The sequence below is a fragment of the Varroa destructor genome, unplaced genomic scaffold (assembly GCF_002443255.2).
Source record: "Varroa destructor unplaced genomic scaffold, Vdes_3.0 BEIS01000003.1, whole genome shotgun sequence".
Taxonomy (NCBI): Eukaryota; Metazoa; Arthropoda; class Arachnida; order Mesostigmata; family Varroidae; genus Varroa; species Varroa destructor.
This window is the reverse complement of record NW_019211456.1, coordinates 17,596,100-17,622,645: the sequence shown is the minus strand read 5'-3', so window position 1 is coordinate 17,622,645 and position 26,546 is coordinate 17,596,100. Positions and strand designations below refer to the sequence as shown.

The window sequence follows — 26,546 nt, the reverse complement described above, 5'->3', positions numbered from 1 at the left end:
TCGCTTTTCTGTGGGAGCACCCGTAGAGACGATGTCTTGAGAATCCTGCTAACCCGATCGACAGACGATAAGCCATCACAAAGCCGTCTTATATCTGCTATTTGGTTAATTCTTTGGAAAAAAGAGATGCATGCAATATTTCCGTCAAAAGAGATTGAGGTGCCAAAGTGTTAGTTAGTGGAAAAATGGCGGGAAGAAGGCTATGCTCTGATTAAATATTAAACCTGTTTGCAGGCTTAATACGACATTGTGTCAAATGTGCGTTCGTAGGTTAAGCAATTAGTTCCAGCCGTTGTACAAACAATAAGAGTAAGGCTTTTATATGACATTATTGGAGCCTATGAAACTATAGTTCAATAGATCATTCGTACAAACACTTCCCTTTGACGCAGATATTTTGGCTCCAATCAGCTACTAAGTGTTTGGCATTGTTCAAGTCATAATTATGCAAAACGCGACTTTATGCAAATTGAACAAAGTTTATCACGTAGTTTGTCTTCATTCTATGCGGTGCAAATGAATGTTCATGTAATACGGCTTAGTTCAAAACAATAAAACGGAAACCAGGAAGCAGTATTTAAGAGGACATTGAGTCTTGGTTGAAATCGTGAATCGTCCTCAGGAGATTAAAAAAATATGTCCTTTGAGATGAAAATCTTTGAATTGATTTTTTTTTCTTTTTGAAGTAAGCCATCACTGTTTGAATCTGTAAAGCGCAGACTAATACGTCGCATCGACAAATCGTCAAATTTTGTCAGTCATCTACATAAGGGATTCCATACCCTATAGTTAGAATTCCGCAACTTCTACTAAAGATATATCAAACACCTTAATTATATATTGGTTTTCCATAAACAACGATGAACGCCAATTTCTAACAGACCACCCGATGGACACAAGAACCTATAGGGATTTGCAAGCATTGCAGAGTTCTCCAGCGATTGGTTTACTGCTGCAGTTAGCTATTATCTAGCTTTTGTGCTAAAATGGCACTAACATTTTTATATAATGATCCACAAAACATGCGAGACGAGTGCCCGCTATGATGTATTCAGTTTTGTCTGCAATTGTCCTGATCACTAGCGTATACTTGGGAAAGATTTTTAGAGCTTTTTTTTTGCATCAGTCGATCCGTGTGTCGCTCGCTTTCCCTAAACTATTACATATATTAACGGCATCCACAGGACCCAAGTGCGACTTATTAACCGCTCTTCCGTTTATAATCTTATTATATATTGTGATTATTTTTATACTGCATACACGCGCCACACTGGCGCTCTGACAGATAGCCAGTGGCGGTTTTCCGAAAAGCATACGAAAAAGATCTATCGAAGAAGCGAAATGTAAACAGCAAAACAAAAAAAACAGCAGTAAACATCATTTCTGAAATCAGCTAGATCTAAGATCTGACAGTTTGAGGCCGTGAAGATCAGTTACCATTCTATTTGGAAGGGCAATGTACACTTGGTTCTTCACAAAAAGGTGAACCTATTTGAATGAAGATTTCCCTTGACTTATACTCTGAGTTATACTAGTTGTCTACCGGTATACTGTTTGGCTAGCTTCCGGCGTGATTGGCAGTCACATAAAAGCGTTCTCAACCACGAGAAATCACATTAGCACTTCGGATGCAGCTCTCTATGTATTACAGGACTTTACTCTCAAGGTTCAAGTTTATTAGTTACTAGAACGGATATCAGAAGAAATCCACTCTCGAAGTAAATTAATAGACCATACCTGTTAATGTCACATCTATCTTTCCATTATTTATTTATAGAATGTTTACGGAGAATTTACGATACAATAGTTCTTACTCGAAGATATGCTTCTTAGTTGATAGATCGTGCTGGATGGTTGTGGTGTTGTTAATCAGGTCTATAAAGTAATAGTGTGTGTTTGAATGACTGCACGATAGACATAAGGTCGACTGATGAAAAGCATATTTACTTTTGTTCTTATGTATACGACAGCCATCGACGACTACGCGATTCAATTTATTTCGCCAGTAAATCTGCCAGCAAAAAAATGTGTATACCTCTTGCGCGGGTCACGTTTATCAGTAAGACGCGCACTGTTTTTGTCTGACTGGCAGCCGAGTGAAGTGTAATATGGCCAGTTATTAGGCTATTTATTTCGTTGGGACTCATGTAAGAAACATCCATGGAAGCAGAACTTCCGGAAGTCCGCTGGACAACAGCATCGATTTATTCTGTCAAGCTGCAATGATCGCGAGTAGCAAATGTGATTATAGAAATAAGCGGCCCGTATAATACTGAAAATTGAAATTTAACCTGAAAAAAACTGGTTAGATGACCCTTATATTTCGAGTTCTATGTTCAATATCGCCATTAGGTATAGTTTCATCAGACAGACGGCTAGCTCCTGCCAGCACAAGATGAAGCCTGCTTACGACTAGACAACCTGATGAAAGCAGGTTGTCAGCATCCGACATATAATTTTGTTGTCTGCTTCTGCTTTTGGGGTTACATGCGTGCCTGAAGTCAATAACAATAACTCTACCGCAGGCTATTGATCATAAGATAGAATCAGATGTATTCGTCGGAATATGTGTCAGATAGATATCGCTAATAAATCTTTTTGACCTCTAATAAACTTTTTGAAATAAGTATGGACTACCTTCCGTTATTATTATATTTTACTAGTAACGTACATGTAATTTTTATGCAATGCATGACCTCGCGGTTCACACAGCCAGCAAACGACAAATCCAAATATCCTTCCCTTCAGCAGGTCGATCTTAAACGGTTTTTGTTAGACTATTCTATCTATTCTTCACCATTACGTATCGTTTGAAGCTAGCTGGTTTTATATAACTTTATCTATACATATATATAGTCCTTCATATTGTGTAAGAGGTATACACTATACTACGATACAAAAGAAAAAGCTATTTAAGCGGTTGCCTTACTTGTCAGTCTCTAGCATCAAAATCTGCTATTTGTTTGACTAAGCCCGCTTCACCTTTGTTCGGCAATGGAGCTAGATGGCTAGCTATCTATGGCTAATAAAGAGGGCACGGCACTTTAGATCATTCCCTAAATTCGTAAATTCTTTCCAACATTCGTAGCGGACATCATCATTCCCCAGAGTAGATTCATCCGGCAGTACTGTCAACGATCCGAAGACCAGTGACCACAATGGCAATGACTCTGACCCTTTGCTTTTTTGCATACTTTCTTAGCTCACCTTTCTCCACTTGAGCATATCACTTCGTTAACTAGCCGCTTAGAGATGGCTGCTGACGTTTGTTGCGCTGTGCTCCTTGAGGCCACTTCGCAAGCAACTTACAGTCAGTTAGCAACAAAAACCATCTTTTTGCGAACATCGCCTCACACGATCGGCCCTACACGATTCCGACATTGAATTGTGCCCTTACGCTCGGCGCACAGGTTCTTCTTTGCGTACCTCGCCACCTGAGCACCCTGTCATGATTCCTCCAAGAGCTAATACTACCGCTGCGATTTCTGTAGCGATTCCAGTGCCCGTACTGGTCATAATGGCGCGTTGTTCGAACAATTCGCAGAGACTTCCTCCTTTTTACCCCCCGGCCATGCTCTCCTTACCTCTTCTTCTGCCACTTGTTCATCGTCATTTTTTCTTGACTTCTTCGTCGCCGTTATGCAGCTGAAACGAATCTCAAAGTGATTGGTGCGTGTCTGGTGATCGGTGTCTTTTTTCTCGACAAAATGCCGATTGTTAGTGGGTTCGCAAGGGGCATTTTAACCTGAGAGCCAGTTTGCTCAAAGGATCAGTGGCCACAGATCCCACAAACAGCGCTATCACTTCTGCTGTTTATTCTTTGCCATGCAATAGGGATCAGTCGATTTGCAAATTGGGTACTAGCCTATTGAGCAGTGAGCACGGGGCCTCCGTTGTTCGTTCCCTGTTGCCTGACGCCGTTGGGCAGATGAATTCCGCGAGATTTCGCGGAATTCGAGCCCAAAATTCCATTTTGGGATTACTGAGCTACAACGACAGGCATTGATGCTGTGGAAATCTAGCGGGTTAAAATCCGCCATATTGGTTGGCTAGCTTCCGCTGACAGGCGGTGATGCCGCCGATCACTCAATACATTTATTTCTTGTCCCTTTTTTTACTGAAATGTAATCATGTCACGTGATGTGAGTGGGAGGGAGTCCCAAGAACGTAGCAGACCAGTAGAGAAAGAAGGACGATGGCGTTATTTGGAAAAAAATCTGCAAAGTCACCATTAAGTAGCCGACGTTTATAAATAGCGACGATACCTCTACTCACTAAAGGGGCCTTTTCAATACATTGAATTCTTGTCAAACACATAATTCCGTCTTTCAGTGCTCTGTAAGCTTTGCTGAAGCAGGGACCGCTAAACGTGTTTATACCACTGCAGATATATAGACTTGATGAAATAGTCGTGGATAACGTAGAATCCGGTCACTGAAAACATGCGTCAAAGTGAACTATGTGCATGTTGCAATGTGTCACGATGTTTGTTTCTATTTCCAGAAAAACGGAACTCAATCCAGCTACCAGAGACGTTATGAAGCATCCCTAATAGAGTATGACCGTTTTCTCTTTGAATTATTTACGTGCGAACGGATAGTATAGAGATTGAAGCCCTTATAAGTCAAAAAAGTCTATTATACATAATTAATTTATACTCGTTATAACTCAATAACCATGTGCCTTTACTTTTCTCGTGGAATTGGGTCTTTCAGATCAACGTTTTGTGATATATGTTGACGTAAGAGGGCATATTACGCAAGTTTACAGTTTTGTTAGGACTTTGTGGTAATGGTTATGAGCACTCGTAGAAAATATTTTCACTACGCGAGTATTACAACAAAAATGTAATCTTTTCGAGCCTGAGGACTAACCCGTAATGCAGCAGAACAGGAAAGGCATTCATATGGGCCTTATTATAAAAGTGAAACATCGTGCTGGAATAACAGGTACTATGAAACCGCCTGAAGGTTTCTTGTGATACATGACATCAGGTCGGTAAGCTGGACCAAGTTACCTGTTTCAGGGTAGCTGATTCAGTCCACATACAGTTTCCACTTATTCCTATAATAAGTAAAACTTATTCCCATATTTTGCTGCGCATTTGTAACCGTGTTAATGTTATATTATACACGAACAACCTAGACTTCGTTATCGTTTGACTTGAAAAACATTGTAACGGGGAGAGCTTTCACCATATTTATCACCTTTACACGCAGTCAGTGTCATCCAGCTTTAATTAACGCAACAAAACAAACTCAGCTCTGTTGAATAGCATCGATTTCGCTTATATAGATCAACCAAGCTTTTCTTTCTAGTGTCGCAGGACGAAAATACCTACCAGAAAATAGAGGCCAACTTATCATTCGGGATAGTTCCGAGCCAGCTTCCGCGGAAAATGACGAGTCCTGCGATTTTCTCTCTTACTTTTGTGCGTCTCAATAATATTTCAGCGTATAGGACGTCGGAACGGGTCAACAATCAATAAGCTTATCAGGCCAAACTAATATTTCCATATTTAATTTTTCGAACGGAAGAAAAACTATCGGCTTTCGCATTAAAAGTTTTAGATACGACAGGCCCAATCTCTCCCTGCGCTGCTATGGTTGCTGATTGTCGGAAGGCTTAGGCTATTTGACTGTTAAAGCCATATTTCTTTAAAGTTCTTTTCTCACCATTATCAAAGTGGTTGTTCCAGCCTGTTGCCGAAATGATTTCAGGAATGAATATTGCTGCCGAAACCAGTAGATTCTAGCGCTGTCTATTGGAACGGTGACGTTACGCAAACGAAACGTCGTGCTCCTGAAGAGTCCTATTATTATTTATGTCAACCTAACAATAATTGCATTAGAAAGATAAACATCGACAGAGTCAAAGCAATATTTGCTGCAATAGCGACGTCAAGAAGAAGCACGTCTGCTACTGTCCAGCCGGAACACGATAATAAAACTTCGAGAAGGCGCCGAGCAGTTCGTACTTTGCAACTTTACGGCAAATATGACGTCGACGTCTTCCAAACAACAACAAAAATAAGTTCACTTTGACCTTTTAGAACCAATAACGTGTTTCAGTTATGGGGCTCTTAATATCCCGCAATATGGATACTCGAACTTGGCCGTGTCACACGCTCTAACGCTATATGCGTATACGTTTACTAATAGAAAACTGTGCCAGCATAATTTGTATAGTCGGGACGTAGTACGGCAACGAATGGAAATTCAATGTAGGTTATATGATGAGATATTATAGTAGGCAGTAGCTGTAAACACGCCTCCTTTACACATGATGTTAAGGTGCTATTTGGTAAGAAAGCTACAGGTCACACATATATCTTTCCAAGATACTCTTTCCATTTAGATATGTGTTTTAGGCAATCTGAGAAAGTAAGTCCAAGCGTACAGTTGTGATTGATTGCCGTTTTTCCGGGAAATACGTGCGCACCAATAATTTGATTTCATTTTCCTTCAACGTTTTAAAGTCTTAGTTTACTTAGTAGATGCCAATACAAAGACTTCATACTACAGGTTTGTGTTTTGGCGATTACTATGAACTTCAATTGATCACCAGGCTACTCCTGACAGAATATTCGTACACAGTAATCTCGTCTATTATTCATACAGCTATAAAAGCATGCTACATAATAGTAGTAATAAATGTAAATAGGTTTGTCTTGGTTTTTACTAATATTTTAATAATTTTGTTTACTCTACACCAAAGGAGTATGACAACTAATATTAACAATAATGAAAATATTATAGCGAGAATCGTGCTTTGACGTCTCCCGTAAATTGCCGGCGCTGGTCCGCTGGACGACCATAGCACAGAAGTGACGATGGTAAATAATGCGCGCTGATAACTAGTTACTTGGACAAGAGCGGAGGCTCCAGTGTCGCAGGGCCAACAGGTCATAGAAATGCGTGGAAAACAACATGCTATATTCAGTTCGACTTTCGTGCACACCATATTTTTGTGTCTCAAAGTGTACTACGATGATGAGTCTACAAACGATACGAAACGTTCCAACAAGTAAACATACATTTATACAACAAAAGAAGATGTAGGATGATGAATAAATTAAAACCTAACCCACTTGCCCTACCTCTAGTTTCCTGTACTGCTCGGTCAATATATATACGCTCGTCCATATATATATATTACGAGATAAAGAAACGCAAATATGACTTTCTGAAATCTTACTAATTAATTATCTTGGACCCACTTAATCTGTACACCTCACTATGTAGATCAACAGTGCAATACGCTTGTAAGCGTCATTTGCAGGAAGCCCTTTGTTTGTTGCATAGACGGTACTATACAGACACTGCAAGTTCTCTCTCTCTCTTTATATATATATATATATATAGGCAACGTCGCTATTGTAAGCGCAAATGAAGTTGATGAACGGGTTACTCGTCACTTTGGCTGGTCGGGTTGACTACCCGTGAAAATACATTTCCCTCAACATTTCATTGACTCCTGACCGATTGGATTGTAAACGTCTGCTTCAAGCCGGTGCAGACACGGACTGGGGACAAGCAGCAGTCGAAAGAGAAATGACATTTTGTCATCGATAAGACTGTACGTACGTCATGTATGCGATGCGGGCCTTCAGACAACTAGCACGCATTCAAGGTCGATCAGATCCGAATAAATCTATAAATGACAACTTCTTACTCACAACGGATACAATGTGCCATTGATGATGGGCGTCCTGATAGGCCATTAATAATAAAGGTGTAAGATAAAACCTCGAATGTTGTGCGCTTTCTCGAGCCCTTGTTGGCCTCGTCTTTTTGACCACATACTCACATTAGCATTAGGATTTTCCGCACTTTACTAAAACACTAGCTAGTTCCTTCCAGATGTGTTCTTATCGATTTTATTGTTATCAAGTTGAAATATAGTAAAATCATAGGGTAACAGCAATGGATCTCGATGTGCGAAATGCAACTTTGCGAATGGAAAGGTTTATGTTTAGTAAGTGAAAACTGAATTAATGAAGCATATGCGTTCAATATATAAGTTGGTGTTTACAAAAGTTAACGCTTCTGTACAGAAGAGTGAAGGGAAGCACAATGATTTTTTATTCGGAATCACAGCTTTTTCGTATTAATCCACCGTTTTTGTAATTCACTACGAAAAAGCTATGCAAATATCTGTAAACCAAAAATGAAGAAATACAAGACAACAATACAAAGCGACATCCTTACCTCACCGACGCATCAGTCGAAGAGGCCCTAATCTATGATTTACACATCTTCTAATCTGGACTCTACAGATCCGTATGGCAGTCATTATCTCCACTGGCGGAAATGTTCGACTGGTATATTTTTACTCGTCTATTTCAAAATGACAGTTAACTTGTGCTTCATTCCATAAAGCGAGTGATTGCAGTGATGTTGAAATATTTATCAGCATTGCATGTAGAGAACTGTCTCCCTCTACGCGCTCATTGACGGGCTGGCTGACTGACAAGCCAGCGAACGCTTTGACGTTGACGTAGCAATATAACTATACCACTGATACGGCCATGCAACAGACATGACGAACGCATCGGTTTGATCTGGCGAAGTATCAAGCTACCCTTTTATTGCTACTTTATGTTCTCCGTAGTGGCAATGAAAAGAAAACGCCCCGAATTGTATTTTCTGTTTTCAATAAGGTATTGTAGACAGTAATGCAATAAGCTACGCCATACTGTGTTTGACCTTGAAATTTATAAAGCGAGTGGTTAACTGGTCGCACAATAATTCCATATTTCATGGCAATTGAACACTGCACACGAATGCGTATAGCAGCACATGTGTCTGCGAAGGCTTTTCTGCACGCTAAACAGAACCCAGTTTTACGATCCTCGTTCTGTATTCTCCTATTTGTGCTGACGTTGCGGACCTCATCTTTCCATGCAAACTACGTGCTATATGAAAAAAACTATGTAATACAAGATATGAGTAGTGATGTGAAATTTATTTCTTCCTCGGATACATACGTACGATAACTAATAAAGGACGATTGGAAACAAAACGTGTTATAGTATGATGTAACTTATGATCAGCTTTTATATTGTGCACGATTTTAATATGTATCCTTAGCAGGCTTGTTGTCTTAACAATTCAAACTCATGTGTACGAGGAATGATATTGTTAGATATCACACCGGGCTACGCCAATACAACATTGGCACAAGATTACCGTTGAGCGTTACGCATGCAAGCACCCGTCGTAGTCGTACTAAGCTTCTATTACAGGCAAAGTATTGTCCTTACTGACGCCGTTAGTTACGAGCAGCCGTACTGGTAGCCTTTGTATATTTTATTGGATCAGAGTAAGAGGTTGGTCAAGCCCATGGCCACGCTCAGACAACGTTTCAACATAGACTGTTCTTGTGAAGTCAGGTCCTATTGGCGACGGAACACTGTGCCCGACACGCTTTCGTCGTCGTTGTTGTTGAAGGTACGGAAAATTCTCACATTCTTATAGCTTAGTATTTATTTAGACGTGTACTCAGCTAACAGAGCCTAATTGAAACGGCTATGACCTTTTATCCACTTCAAATGCTCTAACTTCCATTGGAGGTCATTTCAAAATATCAACCCGTGTTTACCGAGCAAAAAACGCGCCTGACCAAAGGGCACTTGGTTAGAAAAAGAAAGCACTGTCTAATGAAGAAAAATATTGAATAAGTTATTAATGGCGTTCCATACATCCGACAGACTACAAAATTAATAAAAATAGTGGGAAGTCTCGTTTATTAACGTACGGACTTGAGTGAGAACCACTGTTTAGGCAATTTTGCGGAAATGAACTTATATCAGGCATTCAATTCAGTATTCGTAAAACTATGCCGTCGATACGGAGAAAGATCATTGGACGGTGGGCAAAATTGATTGACACAGAACTTGCAAGTTCTGCTCATCTGTAGCGGTTATCGCGTTGAAAAACGATTATGCAACAAAGCTTCATTTCGTCTATTGAGAATGAATCGTCAGCGATGGTGTTCGCTGGTATTTATTACAAGGCACGCCTCATTGCATCGTCTCTATGCCTCTCCTGTTCCGGGCCTGCTTAGCCCTGTCTGTCGGTGTCCAAATGTACAAGCAATAAATGCAAACGCGAAAATAGCCGTTGGCCAGTATACAATTTATTACACAGAGTGGAGAAGAAGCCCATGATATAAGGGAGAGCTTCGGCCTAGTGCACTCGGTACACCCAATTGAAGTGTTTTTGACATAGCGCCATGCTGAAGGTTTCTTTAATAGAACAGCTCATCGAGATGAGTCATCGTCTGATGTCAGAACACCACGACGGGGGAGTACACGACTTAATGCAAAGCCGTCCCCTCTGGGGAAAGCAGGGATGAGTTGAGGGGGTTGGCACTCTGCAAGAGGTTCGTTGTCGCCCATCAGCTGCCTGTTCCCGGTCCAAAGGCGAACGTTGTTGCCTGTGATACGATCGGAAAGAACTCACCGCGTTTGCCATCTACTTTTCGAAAATTCGGTATTCGCAGTTCAACTTGTGTTTATATTACGGTATCGTACTATGATGTTAAAATCGGCGTATAATTTATCGGACTAGTGTTATCGCCGGCAGTGTATAGCTGATATATTTATACAAATATGTATTATCCACATGTATTAGAGTAATGATACAGATAGAAAAAAATGATGAGGCGGTGCAGTAGCATAGCAAAATCGAATGGCCCAACTAATGAGTAGTAAATAAAAATTGTGTTGCCGAAAATTGTGCTGCAATAAGGCGCGTTTTTCGAAAAAGAAACTTGTGCCATTCCCCATTATAGCGCCTTGTATGTGTGTATGCATTCTGAATTTCGTATTTGTTTGCAATGCCTGGTATATACATTAGTTCTGTATACGAAGTACTCGTAATAAACATGATGCATATAAATACAGCGGGCGCACTTACGGACCTCAAGCATATATTGGGCTTATATTGCAGAACTTTATTCACTAATAGGAAAGTCCCTTTTAATACGGGGATGAGTCACTGGCTTGCCATGTGTGTTCGCGGGTAATGTCGTAAAAGATTTACGGTCTTAATCTTACAGAATGAATTTCAGTACCGTTCCTATCAACTTATGTATAGTACAAATAATGCATGATAACTTGAAGCTTGTTTTGGACAAAACTAAAATGAAAAAGGTGCCATTCAGCACTACTAGAATCTGAAATCTGCAATAGTCGACCCAATTACGTGTACGTTTTGATACGGATAGCGATTTTCTCGCAATTGTCTTAATTGCTTTCCTCCAGCATCTCTATATCTTCCTGACATTTAGGCCTCTGCATAAACGTAGAGGCTACTAAATAAAAGCACTCAAAATTAGTACAGTCTTCAATTGCACTTCTAAGGTGATAAAGAATTTCTCGCGGCGTGATTTGAGATCACATTGTTTGCTGAGTTATCACGTTAACCTCATCCCGAGTATACGAGACTGCTGACTAACTTTATCAGGGCACTATATAACTGCCGCAAAAGTAATTTTCCACTGAGTCCCGTCGTAAATAAATAGCTAATTTTTTTTTTCGCTTGATTCAGTTCACCCTAGGGAAAAAAATTCTAGGCTTGTTCATGCGCACAGATCGAAGTTACCCGTTAGCCTTGAGCATGTTCGGCTCCAAATCGTGGCTGCAGAGTTGTCCTGTGAAGGATATAAACCCGAGGTGGATTTTTTTTGTTTCAAGAAAAGGAAGTAGTTCACATAGAGTGACAACGAGATGCACCGGACCTTTTTAAATCTACAGTAGCTGTCGAATGAGTAGTGTAGAAGTGGTTGGCCTACTCTCGAGGAGGAGGCCTCGGACGTTACGACCTATATGAGATCAACGAAACACGTGGGTATGTGGAAGGCAACCCTACATAGGCATTCGATTTTTTCTGATTAGATTAAAGAATTAGGTACTTGATTAAAAAACGCCGGATTCTGGATTAGATGTTTTGTTTTTCCTGCCATATACACTCCAACGTTATTGCCCTGGACCATCTTTCATATCGCGTTTTGTTTCATATACGTAATGAAGACGTTCCCTTTTGATGATAGTTCAGAAACATATATATATGCATGAATCATCAGAGAGCATGGATGCTCTGCTCTGGAAGGATCGCAATATAAATTATACACTTAGCAAAATACTGGGAAAGTGTGATAGAAAAGTAACAAACTGTGCATAATTTCACGAATTATGATTTGTGTATAAATGTGTTCCTTCAAAAATTTTTAAAAACCCATATAGATTTGCAAGATCCGATATATGCAGAACAGATAGATTTACGGGGCCGATAGAGACAGGAAAAACGGTAGGAAGAGTTTTGATTTCTCTTCAGCGATACTCCTGACCTGCAGCTGCGTCAGGTTCTACCTGAATAGCATAGGTCTGTAAAGTTGCTACGAACTAAAAAAAAGTACGATGATACAGTGCGTCTTGTTGAGCTTCATCTGCAACAGCCCCTCGCGAAAATCAGGCCCTCTTTTGCTTGAGCAGGCTTCCTTTGTACAACGCTATAACTTAGACATTGCACAAAGGTGAACTTTCTAACCCGCTAAATGTGGGCCAATTTCTAAGGAGCTAAATAGCTCAAAACTGTCCGTCTGCTTTTAAGTCAAACACACTTATCCACATTTTTCAGATAGCATTCCATGTACTAGAAATATATACATTCAATTTGGCATATTAAGATTTCTATGCCATACATGCGACGGCTTCACGACCCTGGCTAAAGCTAACGTCACACGATGGTTCCTGAAACAGTCAATCTGGGGTGCACAAAATTATTCAGGACTTACCAATGATCGCATTACACATTATACACGATGTCACCGCTATTATTCAATTAGAATTCGAAACGCCTTTCAAAGTTTAAGGCGGCAATTCAAACAAAGAAACCTTTTCGAACTCCAAATCACAAGATGAGGCCATACAAAAAGCAAGCTATCCAATGATAACGGAGGTCTGTCTCATGCTCCTGGTAGCTAGTAACTTACTAGCAAACCTAACCTTCACATATACGTGTATATTATAACACATAATTATAGCTGTTAAGCAAAAGTAAAGAAAGAAAATTCGTTTGTTTGCATTTTCGCGCAGTCATCAAGTGTAATTTGTCTTCGAGGGTCCGAAGTGACGACGACAACCTCACCACAAGTCGATCTGTCTCGCCGCTGGCAATTTCCCTTGTGAGATGAACCAGCCTTTCGACCGGACAAGAGCTAACAAACATGGCGCCATTTTTGCGAAGTAAACCGAAGACGATTCTAAATGCATCTTCGTAAAAAGAGCCGCCACGCTTCCTCCAAATGAAAAAAAAAAACTTTCCTGTTTCGTCTTTGTTCCTGTCGACTATAACGCGTAGGCCTCGAATAACGTTGACATGAGTCGATGTGTTCGCGTAGATTCAAAACAAATCCCGTTTCAGCTCTCCAATGAGATTGGCTAAAGAGATTAAATAGACTTGCATCTCGGCAGATTATGCGCCTTGCCCAACGCTTCATGGGCTCTTTAGTTAGATACTCTTGACTTAGGCAGAAAAAGTTCTCGCTAAAACGGACGAACGATGTACGCATGCGTGTCTTATTTAGCCCAACTACTGGTTGGGTTGATTATTTCATAACTGCGTTACGATCGCTTTCACGATTTCGTCTGCTGAATGAACATTCTGACCGTATGATAGCGTCCATTGTACGGAAGCAATGGCCTATTGTTTTCGGTATACGGCACATAATTGCGTCGTCCCTATGAATATGACGAATCTTTGTCTTCTGTTTGCGGAAATTTCTTGATAGTCTCCTCTGTAAACACAGTAATCTAAACGGACAGCATAAATTCAATGAAGCTTGCGCCTCTCTATTCCATATCAGCCAAAAAATCTGTAGCAAAAGAACAGCAATGGTAACATGCGAACCTTTCGGTTACTGCTTTCGTAATCACGTGCTTGCTTGCTTTCACGCTATTGCGCCATTATTATTATTGTTAGTTGGAATCATTTTGACGTAGCAAAAGTAGGACCGCAACTGGCCTGCACAGGGTAGTATAGTAAAAAATGTTAGGTAGTTTTTGTGTGTGACTGTCTATTGATTTTTTTTTTTTATACGTTCGCTGTCATATCTAGCTTAGATATCGCCGGTATGCCACTCATATTCCGATTCATATAAGAGCCCTCTTTATCCTATATATTCATATAAGATAAAGAAGGTTCTTAAAAATGCTGATTGTTGAATTGTTTTCTTTCAATTTTTGCTGACGTTGAAAGGTCAAGTCGGGCAAATATCCTGGATAGAAAAATGACATATTATAATCTATCTCATTAAAATGTATGAATCGCTCATGTAAGTGATATACGAAAGCGGTTACCCAATCGTCGTTTGTGAGATTCATCTGGACGGCCATACGTAGGACGCTTCTGAAAACGGTGCATTGCTAGATGCACTTTTGGCATTATTTTCGTTCTGAGACCGGCCTGAGTAACTCTTTGTTACGATACTCAACGACACTATGCCCGATAAGTGTGGCCTGTACGAAGCAACTACTAGGCATAATCTGTCTAAGAACATGCTGTGATCAATGTTTGTCGTTGTTACCTGAATGGCCATATTTTCGTGTTTTCTTACTTCTTTGATCAATAATATTTATTCTAGAGTGAAAAAGAAAATATTGATAACGTCAATATATATATATATATATCTAATTTGTTCAGGGGTAAATGTATTGCAAATCTTCGAAGTATCTGCGGCGGGCTACAACTAAAAAGCAATCCAGGCATCAGCGCTTCTAGCATTGATATCTAAAGCGGACCTAAATCTATAAAAGCTATTTTCAAAGTTGACAATGTCTATATTGGTATGCAAGCGTTTCTACGTCGAAAAAAATATATCTAATAAGCTCCCTCTGTCTAGTTCTAAATTAAACGTTGTATTCAAACTTCTGGCAGATTGGTACACACTAAAAGCGGCCGCTATTCGAGCTTTTTGTTACCGCTTTTATAGCTATACTCTTTAGATGATGGTTATGCTGTGTGCACCATTCTATTTCTACTAGCCTACATTGTAAGTTACTTCAAAATATTGTACGTTGGATATCCTTAAATCTCTATTCAAATGCAATTCCTATTTTCTTCACTTTTGTCAGCAATTAGTAGCTTGATATGGCTGCTGATAGCTACAAGTGGGACACCAGCATATTGCAAAGGCGCAACTCTTAATTTTTTTCTAGATGTGGAGCAACCAAAAAAATTCCGCATTTCCCAAATGAACGCCGGCTAAATATTATTCATAAATATTGGAAATGGAAAAAAAAATGCTGCCCTTTACACTCTCGCAGTAGAGCGGGGGTCAAAGTTGAACGTACGACTTCTGCATTGGGTCTTCTTACAGATCACTGGGCGACAAACTAAGCCCATTGGCAGTCTAATACGGCGTCGTGCAACGGTTTTATGCTCCAGTGTGCGAAAATCGGCGGTGTTTATCATAATGATATTCGTGGATGATGTGCAAAAGTATTACTGAAGTACTCTTGTCGTGATGCTTACGTACACTGACATATCCCTAACCTCCTTACACAACGTTAATGATCTTTAGTGTTAACAGCAACAGGACTGGAATCAGGACTCTGGCAACAATCGAGAGACATGATGACAGGAGGGAGAGCCCGTTGCGGACTAAGCCAGTAGGTGTTTCGTATGAACGAATCCGCAGCGTACGAATGTTAGACGTACTTGTGCGTTTTTCCCGTGCCCTTTTACCTGGGATTCGCCCAGTGAAAAAAAGACCCAACTTAAGAAGCGAGGAACAATAGCGATCGAGTTCTCCGGGCGAGCATCATCACTGCAGTAGAGGCAGTCGGGTTGGTGCTGTCTGTTTATGATGGCGTAGTTGTCTTTACGGTGACAACGAGCCAGCGATGCGTTAACAGTAGCAATTTCGAACAAAAACAAAAAATTGTCAAACAGTGTGGCTCGTTGTGAGCAAACAAGTCCTGTATGCATTAGGCTCCGACGCTATTGCTGCCGCTGTTGTAGCTATAAAGCTGTAATTGGTCGTTATGCTACCCCGAACGAAGTCGGCTCAGGCCCAACTAAACCCAAAAACCAAGAGATCAAGCAATAATGAAGGCCGCTGCTTTACTCCCCCCGTACGATAGACGCATACAATGTGCACTTTTTTTGTGACCGTTGCCCCTAACGCTGTCGTCAACATCAGCGGTAAATGTTAACGATAGCTCGACTACGTATAGGCCAGCGACAGTCAGTTGCAAAATAAACCACGAAAACGAGTGATAACAAACCAAAGTCGCAGGCGATCTATCGATGATGTGGCTCGTATCTATCGTCATTTTCAGACCCAGCGACGATCTCTTGGACTCACATTATATATATTAGAACTACTATTACTATAGCCCTATGGATATATCGCAAAGGTTTGGCAGACACAAAAAAAATGTTTCATAAGTTAATCAGCTACGCGTCAATACTAAGCTTTCATCGTTTCTACTATATTCAATTGACCTTGTTTATCAGACGTCAACCAATGTATAGAACATCAACTAGCTATTTGATTTTTCTCAATATTAGTTAGTGGTGCACTGAACGCGTTCCGACAAGACCAGCAGCCAAAGTCGTACCTAAATATGACATAATACTTTAGAGATTTTTTGGTGAACGGGAAGGTGGGGTATTTTAACTGGGAAAGCAATAGATTCGGACATTTGTTCAGGCGGTGCCTTGGGCGTCAATTACGACTCGAACCAGGATCGTCCAAAATGTTTGTAGTATCTGAACCAAGCCTATTTTGCAAACGACTTAAACCCAAAACTATGTACGATAAGGCGATATATGGATTCAATTTTATGTGAGTGACAGGTATTCTACGGAACCTTAATTGGGACATAGTAGATTCATTTATCTACGGTATCTACGGTAACAGGGCACGCAAACGAACGACAGTAGTATAGTATGTAGGACGTCTAAAAATGTACGCACAATTTGAATGATTAACGTAAAACTAATGTTTAGATTTGAAAGGAATTTACATAAGGCTTTTCTCCAGATTATCATCATCATCTAGGTCAGGGCTATTAAATTGTAAATTTTTACAAATATTTCACCCAACGTTGTTATGCATTCTCGCTGAGTTGCTGCTTTTAAATCGCCCAGTGTCTTGTGCTTTTCTCGGACAGCCTTTATTTCTAAAATATTATCAAAAACACAGTCAGAATGGCGTGAGTTTGTTGTTAGAATGTTCTGTTAACGCCAGGCTTGGGAAACGGATAGAACGTTCGATGGATCCGTTTCAGGATGTGCTCTTACATTACGATCACAGTGTGTAATTGCTCCATTCTGTGTGTACATATTAATGCTATTAGCATTGCACGTTATTATAGTTACGTGATTGATGACTTCCGACAAGAAACCTCTTTTGCACTGAAACCGTCCTACACAGTATGACACAGGCCACGGAAGAGATAGGTCAAGGCTAATGCGTTTCAACGCAGTCCACCTGGTGTCCTGACAAGTCTAGCTGCAAAGAGCGTCACTTCGCAACGCTTAACGATGCCTCCTTTCTATCATAACGGCATTTACGTTTAGTTCTATTTCGAACGCTCTACTGTTAAACCATTGACTAAATATAGGTAATCTATTTTTTATCAGCTTTATATTATAAGACCGTTTAAGTGGGACTGTTTATTCGACACATCCAACGTCAAGGACGTATCGGCCAACCGCACCATTATTTTTCCAGCTGTAAACAAATACTTTATTTAGCATAACATCATCTATATTACACATTACTAAAATGATATTCGTACGTTATAGAATAGTGTAGAAGAAAGCATAGATGTGCATTCCAGTAAGTTTTGTCGGGTGCGGATAAGTTCATAAGGTAAAAATAACTTGAGTGTACATAGGTAGTATCAATGCCAGACCCCAGATCAGTAATTACGAAAATAATACTCATAATAATAATAATAAGAGTGGTGAAAGAAAAGATGTCTCCTAATAATTTAGAAGAAAAACGTCACACAGATGATTGGCTCAATAGCCAGCTAGCAGACCCATTAACCGTAGCTATTTCATCACTTGTTTGCCACTCGTATTTGAGCTGGTTGAAAATAATCAAAATCGGTTTTTCTTAACATATCCTAGCAATAAACTCATAACTGCTGGATGCAGGTGAGTTGACGACGGAAGACAGACCCAGATGGAGAACCTTTCCTTTACGCTGACAGGAGCTCCCTCTGTCTTTAAAGCACCTTTAAAAAAGCTTGTTTGATAATGAAATTTAGATATTCACACGCCCAGCAGAGGAAATATCTAATAGATGCTTCCAGTGCTGTAGATGCATCGGCAGCAAGTCGGTCATGGATATTATCTCATTTTTGTCTTTTGTACCGCTTTGTCCTGTTTACCATCGTAGGAGAAATGCGGTAGACAGTCAGTGATGCTGTCACAGCATTGCACACTGAATGGAAACGTAGCAAAAGTGGTATCTGGCCACTGACGTTCGCATCATTCCCACTGCAATAGGACACAAGTCATTATATGTTGCCAAAATATAATTACGTGCCGCATCACCTGTCCATCGGTGGATAACTATACGTTTTCTACGGAAAACGTACAGTTTCACGTAAGAGACCAAAGTTCTGTACAGAGCGGAATACAATTTTAGATATGAACAAATAAATAAATTTCATTCAACAATTTTCTTTGTTCGACCAAATCTGATTACCGATTGCAGAAGGTTGCATCCACGTCAAACTTTTCGAACTTCCGTTATTGTAAATCGTATGATAAAGTACTTAAATTAAAATACTATCATTGTATGAAGATGCTCATTATTTATAGTGAGTGCATGTAGGTGCACGCATACAATGTACGTTGCCGCATCTTCCAACATAATTTGTCACAGTCTAATAAATCTGGTTACGATACTGTACTGTGTATAAAGGATATATACAAATCTCGAAGCGCATGTCCGAATATTGGTAAGCCTGAAAGTGAAACTATTAGCCAACGTATCTGCCCTCATATTGCACGCGTTTGTTAGAGCTTTCAGATGACTCGCTCTAAATCTATTTCGAAGAAGTATTGCAGCTTTGGCAAGAACATCAGTCCATCTGGTCAGGCAAATCGGACAGACCTGGGCAAAAAATGGCCGCGTTAAGCGCATAGCAGTAGGGAAATATGTAACTGTGATTCCGTTCAGGATGTACCTGTTCAACGAGGCTCAATTGCCTTCGCCAACGATAGTGTCCCTTCCTCAGGAAACAAGCAAAATAGCAGACTGCAAAAACATCTGGCTTTGGCGGGAACAGCCGCACTTCAGATGATTTCTACCAAAGCTGTGGCATTTGTCTGCTGGTAGATAGGATCAAAATATTAGAGCAAAAGCTCCATTCTACTCAGTAAATGTATACATCCTTTAGATAATTAAAGTGAAAACAAAATCCGGATAAGGCCGCGGGGTCTGGTCGGTTTTATGAACCTCGAGTTGTGTGTTAGCAGACACGTGGAGGTAGAACGTGTAGCCTATTATAAGCTTGCGGTAGCCTATCACCGGCGACATGAATCTACCATGCGGTGTCTGAATCGAAGCAAATGGACTCTACGAAAGAAGGGACGTTTTTTTTCCGGGAGCTTCATTTAAGAACTTTTATGCCATGGTTGCGGTAGTACTTTGCATTAGAAGGGATGAACCAAACAGAAATTCGGCATATTATGCATAGTGCTCATACGATACAACAAAGACATGCTTGAACGTTTTCGGTAAAGAGATTAGCAAATAATAGAGATGTGTTCGATTTAGAAATGCCGTGTTCCGCAATCTGACAATATCGAGGGTATGTCAATAGCTAGTAGCAAGGGCGACGCTACGAAAGTAAACTACGGTCGGGAAATATCGCAGGCAGCATGAAACCTACATTACGACGAAGTAAAGATATTCACAGCGTAAGAGATGATACGAGAAACGTTGAACTGTCTTCCTGGCAAAGCAACGGAAGCAACTCGACAGCTTTCGAAGGACCCCCAGTGGGTGCTCAAACCTCAAAAGCTTTTGTCCTCAGACGTACGCGCCTGAATAGAGGAATGTTTGCTTATTGTATCTTCAGAATCTAAAATCATACAGATGAGGAGTTTTTGCTACATGTGTATAGAGTAGGTCTCAATATGTCACAAATATATATATATATATATATATATATATATATATATATATATATATATATATATATATAATCAGAGTGGTCATAATGATGTTAAAATAGAGATGTTTTGTCACCATTTGTAAAATCGATATTTTAACACCATTTTTACAGTCGAGCTAAAAGGACTTCCCGACGGCACAGTTCTTGAAGTGGTAACGTATTACTTCGCTCTAACGTATAAATGCTCGAACCAAGAAGCTGCAAGTTTTAGAGTTCGATGAACTGTTATTTTAGATAGACAATCCGCATCGCGTTCGATGTTCAGTGTCATCGCGAGTTCGGACGAGGTAATAACGTAATTATATCAAGGAACTGAGACTGTGAAAAAATGGAGCGCGGTCGGTATCCGTAAAATAGGTCCATAGGTCGATTAACTGTGTCTGGCTGCTCCAGTATCTTGCGCAGGTATTCAGGAACTGGGTCAATTTGAAACAATAATGTACTGGCCGCAAATGCTGAAAATTCTTCATATATCGGTGTTATGTTAGGAAGTAGATGTTCAATGAGCAAATGTCATTACGATGTTAGGCGTGTCGATCAGCCGGCTGTCAAGTTTATAGGTAGACCTTAATTTTAGCACGTTCCTACAATACAGGTAAACCGTAATCAAGTCGGACCTGGTTTTACTGAGTGGAGTTCGCTATATACACAATGATCTTATACGATTATTATTGTTTCTAACTTCTGTCTAGGTACAATAGCAATGTAACATTTAATATCGATCGCATACGGATTGCGTACTACATTCTGCGCTATGATAGATATCATCTATGGCGCTGAACTAATGGTACATTCATATGAGCTAACGTAAAGATAAAAATCCCCTAAGATGATAGAAAAGGAAAAGGTTGCCGTAAAAATGTCCGCGATACGGTATACTAATATTGAAGTTTAACCACTGCGATGATAGCCCTACAAAATTGAAGTGTTTCTTGCTTCTGGGCGTGCGGCTAATATTAATAGACAGGGTTGCTTTTGTTCTTTAAACTACACTTGACAGGTCTATGTTACATGGCTATTAATAAATAAGCACATCGGCTCGGATTCGGGCTACGTTGAAATTGGGTGGAACGATGGAAGGGCAACTGGCCTAAGGATTACACGTACAAATAAAGTGGATGTCCAGAAATTCTAGGCAGCGGAACCTGCAAGTCAAACTGATCACTTAATCGTGCAGCGACCGGGGCACGCCAGGCTGGTCTCTAATTGTTAATGATTACAACGAAATGAGCTGAATTTGTCCTCTTGTATATTCGAATAGGTTAGAAATGCGTGGACAGACAGTAATGAAGCAGTTATAGGCCATGCACTGACTAAAATATCGAGCCATACCTAAGGTTCTGTATAGGGAACAAATCTTCTCACGCAAATGAAAATTAGATGACGACGTTGTATCTACAACATGGAAGCAATTGAAAATATCGGTGGGATAATGCGAGCACGATGTAAAAAAAAAATAAAAAAAAGAGCGTATTTTTTTTTTATTTTTCTGTTTTAGTATATCTAGGCATGTTGTTATATTGCCGCCTATGAATACATTTCATAATAGCGGGTACGTTTCGTGGTGTCTACGGTGCTAGAATAAACTATTTTTAATTACGAAGACTATTACGCTTAGCAGAAAAGATTCGGGTTTTTTTTTTGCTACAATGTCATTTTGATCTGATAGGTAGATTATCATAGGAATTATATACATAAAATAATAATCGTATTTATTTACATATGCATAAAGTGCATATATATACATAAATATCTTCGACTTTTCACGAATGCGTACTTATTATTAGCGTTAAAGGAATAGTCGTCAGTTCCACAAACGAACAGACAATCCGGCTCTATCCAGTATTGCAAATGAGATGCTTTATACAAAACGGTTTAGAATACACATATAGACAACAAGAAAGAAACCTGCATGTTCCGAAAAATAAGCCTATGTTTGTCTATGCAGCCCCTATGTGGTAGAACTAGGCGCGATGCGTGGTTCTTTGATGAATGAAATTGAACGTTGTCGCGCCCTTCTCGTTATCGTTGCCGTAGATAAGGCACAGAGTGTGTGCAGGCAAGTATCTAACTGTTTTTTTTTCAATGCTTCAACTGTACTTCAGAATTCGCGGAGTATTCCACGACCCTCGCGGATGCTCGCACAAGGAGGAGCGCGTCCCAAAACCTCTATTGCGGCATTTTTGCCGTCCAGGTATGTATCTTTTACCCAGTCTAAACAAACAAAAAAGAAAAAAACAAGATAAGCTGCAAAGGTTATTTGTAAAGTCCTACAAATCATAGGTGGTCAACACTATCAAACAAAGATTATTGTTGCATTTATCGAGCCTGAAACATCACACATACGCTACTTTTGTTGAGTCACATGTGGATATACACTTATACCGGCTGTGACGACACATCTTTTCTTTACTTTCCTCCAGTCTTGAGACGTGCGCTACGTGCCAACGTGTTTAATGGGAACCGATGTGAGTCAACATTATTCTATAATTTTTAGGGGAGCATCTTCGAGTGGCTGCGGTAGCGGAGAGAGTGGTCCCTCATCCCTCGGCTCAGATGTCGGAGTTGGAGAGGGCGACGGCTCCGAATTGGTACTCGGAGGGCGAGTTCTTGTCGACGGGAACTTGGTCGGAGTGCTCAGGTACTGACGGATTGTGGTATCAATCACACTTCAAATGGTTGGCGAATAACTGGAGTTGCAAAAAGCGGAGTGTACTAAATGCATGCATATATAGCAGAAAATTGTAACTTACGTAAACGCTAAGAAAAATAGAGTTACATAAAGCCATTTCCCTACGACCTGGTTAAGCTAACGAAAACTACGAATCAATGACCCTAAAAAGACGTCGGATCCTAATGCAAAATTTTATATATATATATACCTCATTCAACTAAGATATTGTTTAAATTGGTGGTTTTGTGACAAAAATATGCAGATATCTTGGCCTTATCCCAGGGACAGCGGGCACGTGGTGCGGTGTCGAGCTCGACAATCCAAGCGGTAAAAATGACGGTGAGAAAAATGGACGACGCTATTTCCGGTGCGCACCAAATCACGGCATGTTCGTGCCTCTAGCCAAGGTTTGTACTACAAAGTTTTTCTAGATATTCCAATTTTGACTTCAAATCGAGCTGTCGAATAAAATATCGAAAGGATTTAGCATCACCCTAGAGACTAAACTCTCAGTTAAAAGAGAAATGCTGCTTTGGCTAAAAGATTTATTTGTTTCATACTATACCTTCGCCCAGGTAACGTCCCTGTCCCCTAGTTCGCCAGTAAGTGGTCGCGGTGCGTTCGGAGCTTCATCATTAAGACCTCCCCCTTCCTCACTTAGTTCGTCAATGTCGTCATCGATGATGTCCTCCAGCGCTTCGTCTGGTTACGGAGGATCTGCATTGCCCAGCCAGGGTACAATGACAAACCAAAGGAGCTATAGTAAAGAATTACGAATTGAAGACTACCTCGAGTCCAAGTCAAAGGTATAACACTCCATACGTTTACTAGCCAACCACTAAACACATCCGTCATCCTCACACAAACCCAAAGATTTTAATAAAGGGCTCTTCTGCGTGAGTGTAATATATATATATATATAATCTGCTGGTATATATATACCAGCAGATTATTAGTGAACTGATTTAGGCTTACATTTATTCCGGAATGGTAAAAAATCAACTACGCGGTGTACCGGCCTTGCCCCTTGTGAATCTAGGCCAAGGAAAGTAAAAAGGGCTCGCTACAGAAATTCAACGAACACGCGAGTCCGAAGACGTTGCAGAGATCCCTCGTGCTGCGAAACCAATTCCGGGATGAGCCGTGTCCCTCCGAAGAGGAAGAGGAAGAGGTGAGGAAGTAATTATCTATCCTGTTATAAAATGCACTGGACAGGCGTCGAATGGCTGGGTCGTTACTTCTCAAGGCGCTTCTTCTTTGCGTGAGCAACTGCACGAATAAACAATTATTTCATTCGAGTGGGTTTAATAACGTTGTTGAGAACGATGAAACCAACGATTTTGCTGTTGTTGTGGGTTAGGATTATGTCGGTGTGGTTCCGGTCGTCGAACCTCTGATCAGCCTCAAAGACAGAAAACAGATCACTGCTTCGCTCTCGTTCGGGCTACAAAAACTTGTGCAACGACAGGTCGGTTTTACATTAAATGTTTCTAAGCGATACATAATATGTATATGCACAGTATGCTGACAGTAACATTGGTATATATGTACCCCTATAAAACGGAGTTGTTTGCGTATGCACAAGGCCGTATGCAAAACGCTGTGCTTGTTTAGCCAAAACGAGAATTGGATTTAGTATATTTGCAAGCGTATCGTAGTTATACGCGGCCTATGGCTGCTATGAATGTTTTTTTTAGTTTTCAATCATTATTCCGGCGGCGTTGGTGATGAACTAAACAATTTTACCTAGAAGGGTGACTTTTACCGGGGAGGACATTAGCATAATTAGATGAGGATTTGAAAACGAACCTAATAATGCAAACGGTAACGAAGCGCATGATTAAGACGCTGTTATTTGTACTGCAGGCACCGGTGCGATCGAAAAGTGAAGACAACTGTACGGTAAAGGAGAATGCTATGTCGATGCCTCATCGAATTGTTTCTCTTGAAGATGCCGAGGTTAGTATTCGAAAAATAATAAAAAAAAACTTTCTACCATATCTGACAATGGCTGTCTAGCTGTTAGTTAATCCTTATCCGTTCTCTTTCTCAGGTAATAACAGTTTATTGCTGTTGTCAATATATGTGTTACCTAGCTGACTGATGGCGCTGTCATAGGCCGTCGCTGCAGGGTGGTTCGACGCTGTCGAAGTCGACTGGGTGTTTTCCGAAATGTCTAGTGTTAATGAAAGGTGGCCTGCTTGATGTTATTTCAATAACAATGCGTGTTCTACCTATAGTATGCATATTTCCTAATTCTAGGTAGCACAGGTGACTGCGGCAGCAGGGACGAGTGGAACTGCGTCGTCAAACAACGATAGTTCTCTTTCCCCGATCCCCGAAAAAGATGATGATCCGACAACTACGACAACACAGGTATATAGGCTGAAAATATTTTAAAAAATTGCCATGTTTAGGGGCGCGTTTTTTTTTTTTAGTTTCTCTTCACTATAGCAAAAAAACGTACTTATTTTGTATTTTCCTTGACCATCGCTAACCTACAGGAAAAAACCTCCAACCTTCTTGAACCCGGCCCCGCTAGTCAGGACGCCTCGCTATCCCCTATTCAAGAGTTACAAGACGAAAACGAGGAGGGAACGTCCACCTGCGGCGGACTGCGTACCAGCGAAATGAAGGCAAGTAACAAATTGCTGTCTATTATTTTAAACTGTGTACTATATACTTCGCTATGTGTCATCCATAAATGTAGACAGAAGGATCACTACATCATCGTTTGACTCATCTTTTTTTGACATTTCTAGGATACCCGACTGATATCCAATTCCTATTCGGCCGATGACGTGGCCGAACTTCCTGAAGAGGAGTCGGGCGACAAAATCTCACGCGGCTCGAACGCTGCCGAGGTCCGAATATCTCAGGTTAGCGTTGAAATGCCAGAAATTGTTGGGGATGTCGATCCTGATTGCGAAGAAGGACCACTTGTACCCGAGGAGATCCGAATTTCGGATAACGTTTTTGATATTATCATGAGCTCGCTTCGGGAGAATTTTCTTCACGACGTACCCAGTTCTGAAGATCCCAGTTCGGCTTCACTCGAAAGGGATAACAAAATGGGACAGACTGGGCAGGCGGGAAATAGACCATATTCTGCTGACACCGGGTTTCAGGTTGGTATTCAGTAGCTACTAATTTATAAATTTCGCATGTGCCGCTTTTAGGTAATGTTAAATAGGTATTTGTAATTCTATCCTAACAATGATCTGTAAAACCCTTAACGAATAACTTAACCATGGTGCTGACATGCAGCACGTCGCATCGCGTGTAAAGTTTTTTATGCTACATCTCGACCTTTCGTTACTTGCCCAAATATTCCACAGATAGATCGAACAGGTTTATTGTGCTCTGTAACTCTGAAATCTTCCATTTCTGTACTTGGCATCAGTTTTCGCAATGTTATTTATCAGAAGCAGTAATAAGCGGTTTCGATGAAATGCACTGAAATCTTACGAAAAGGACTCCATCATGTTTTCTAGGGGGACTGTGATATAGGCTGTGATCTAGGTGGAGGCGCCAGTAGTTCGACTGGCGACGCAGTCATGAAACAATCGGTCTGTTCCCAGGATAGCGGAGTTGTGTGTGATACTACAGGACCTTCTTCGCTACAAAGGTTAGATACCCACAACCTCAGTATTGAAAAGA

At 40.5% G+C, this 26,546-nt stretch overlaps 1 protein-coding gene across 8 annotated transcripts in view; it reads left to right on the top strand.

Moving 5' to 3' along the window:
- Window positions 1-26,546, top strand: part of LOC111246763 (uncharacterized) — a 51,649-nt gene that overhangs the window by 8,000 nt on the left and 17,103 nt on the right. For all 8 annotated transcript variants that reach the window (XM_022796909.2, XM_086982988.1, XM_086982990.1 and 5 more), the window contains 11 exons: window positions 22,318-22,406; window positions 22,710-22,853; window positions 23,149-23,293; window positions 23,462-23,692; window positions 23,926-24,057; window positions 24,247-24,354; window positions 24,753-24,845; window positions 25,149-25,262; window positions 25,391-25,522; window positions 25,649-26,014; window positions 26,381-26,514. In XM_022796909.2, coding sequence (XP_022652644.1) covers window positions 22,318-22,406; window positions 22,710-22,853; window positions 23,149-23,293; window positions 23,462-23,692; window positions 23,926-24,057; window positions 24,247-24,354; window positions 24,753-24,845; window positions 25,149-25,262; window positions 25,391-25,522; window positions 25,649-26,014; window positions 26,381-26,514 — 1,688 coding nt within the window. The remainder of the gene's footprint in view (window positions 1-22,317; window positions 22,407-22,709; window positions 22,854-23,148; window positions 23,294-23,461; window positions 23,693-23,925; window positions 24,058-24,246; window positions 24,355-24,752; window positions 24,846-25,148; window positions 25,263-25,390; window positions 25,523-25,648; window positions 26,015-26,380; window positions 26,515-26,546) is intronic.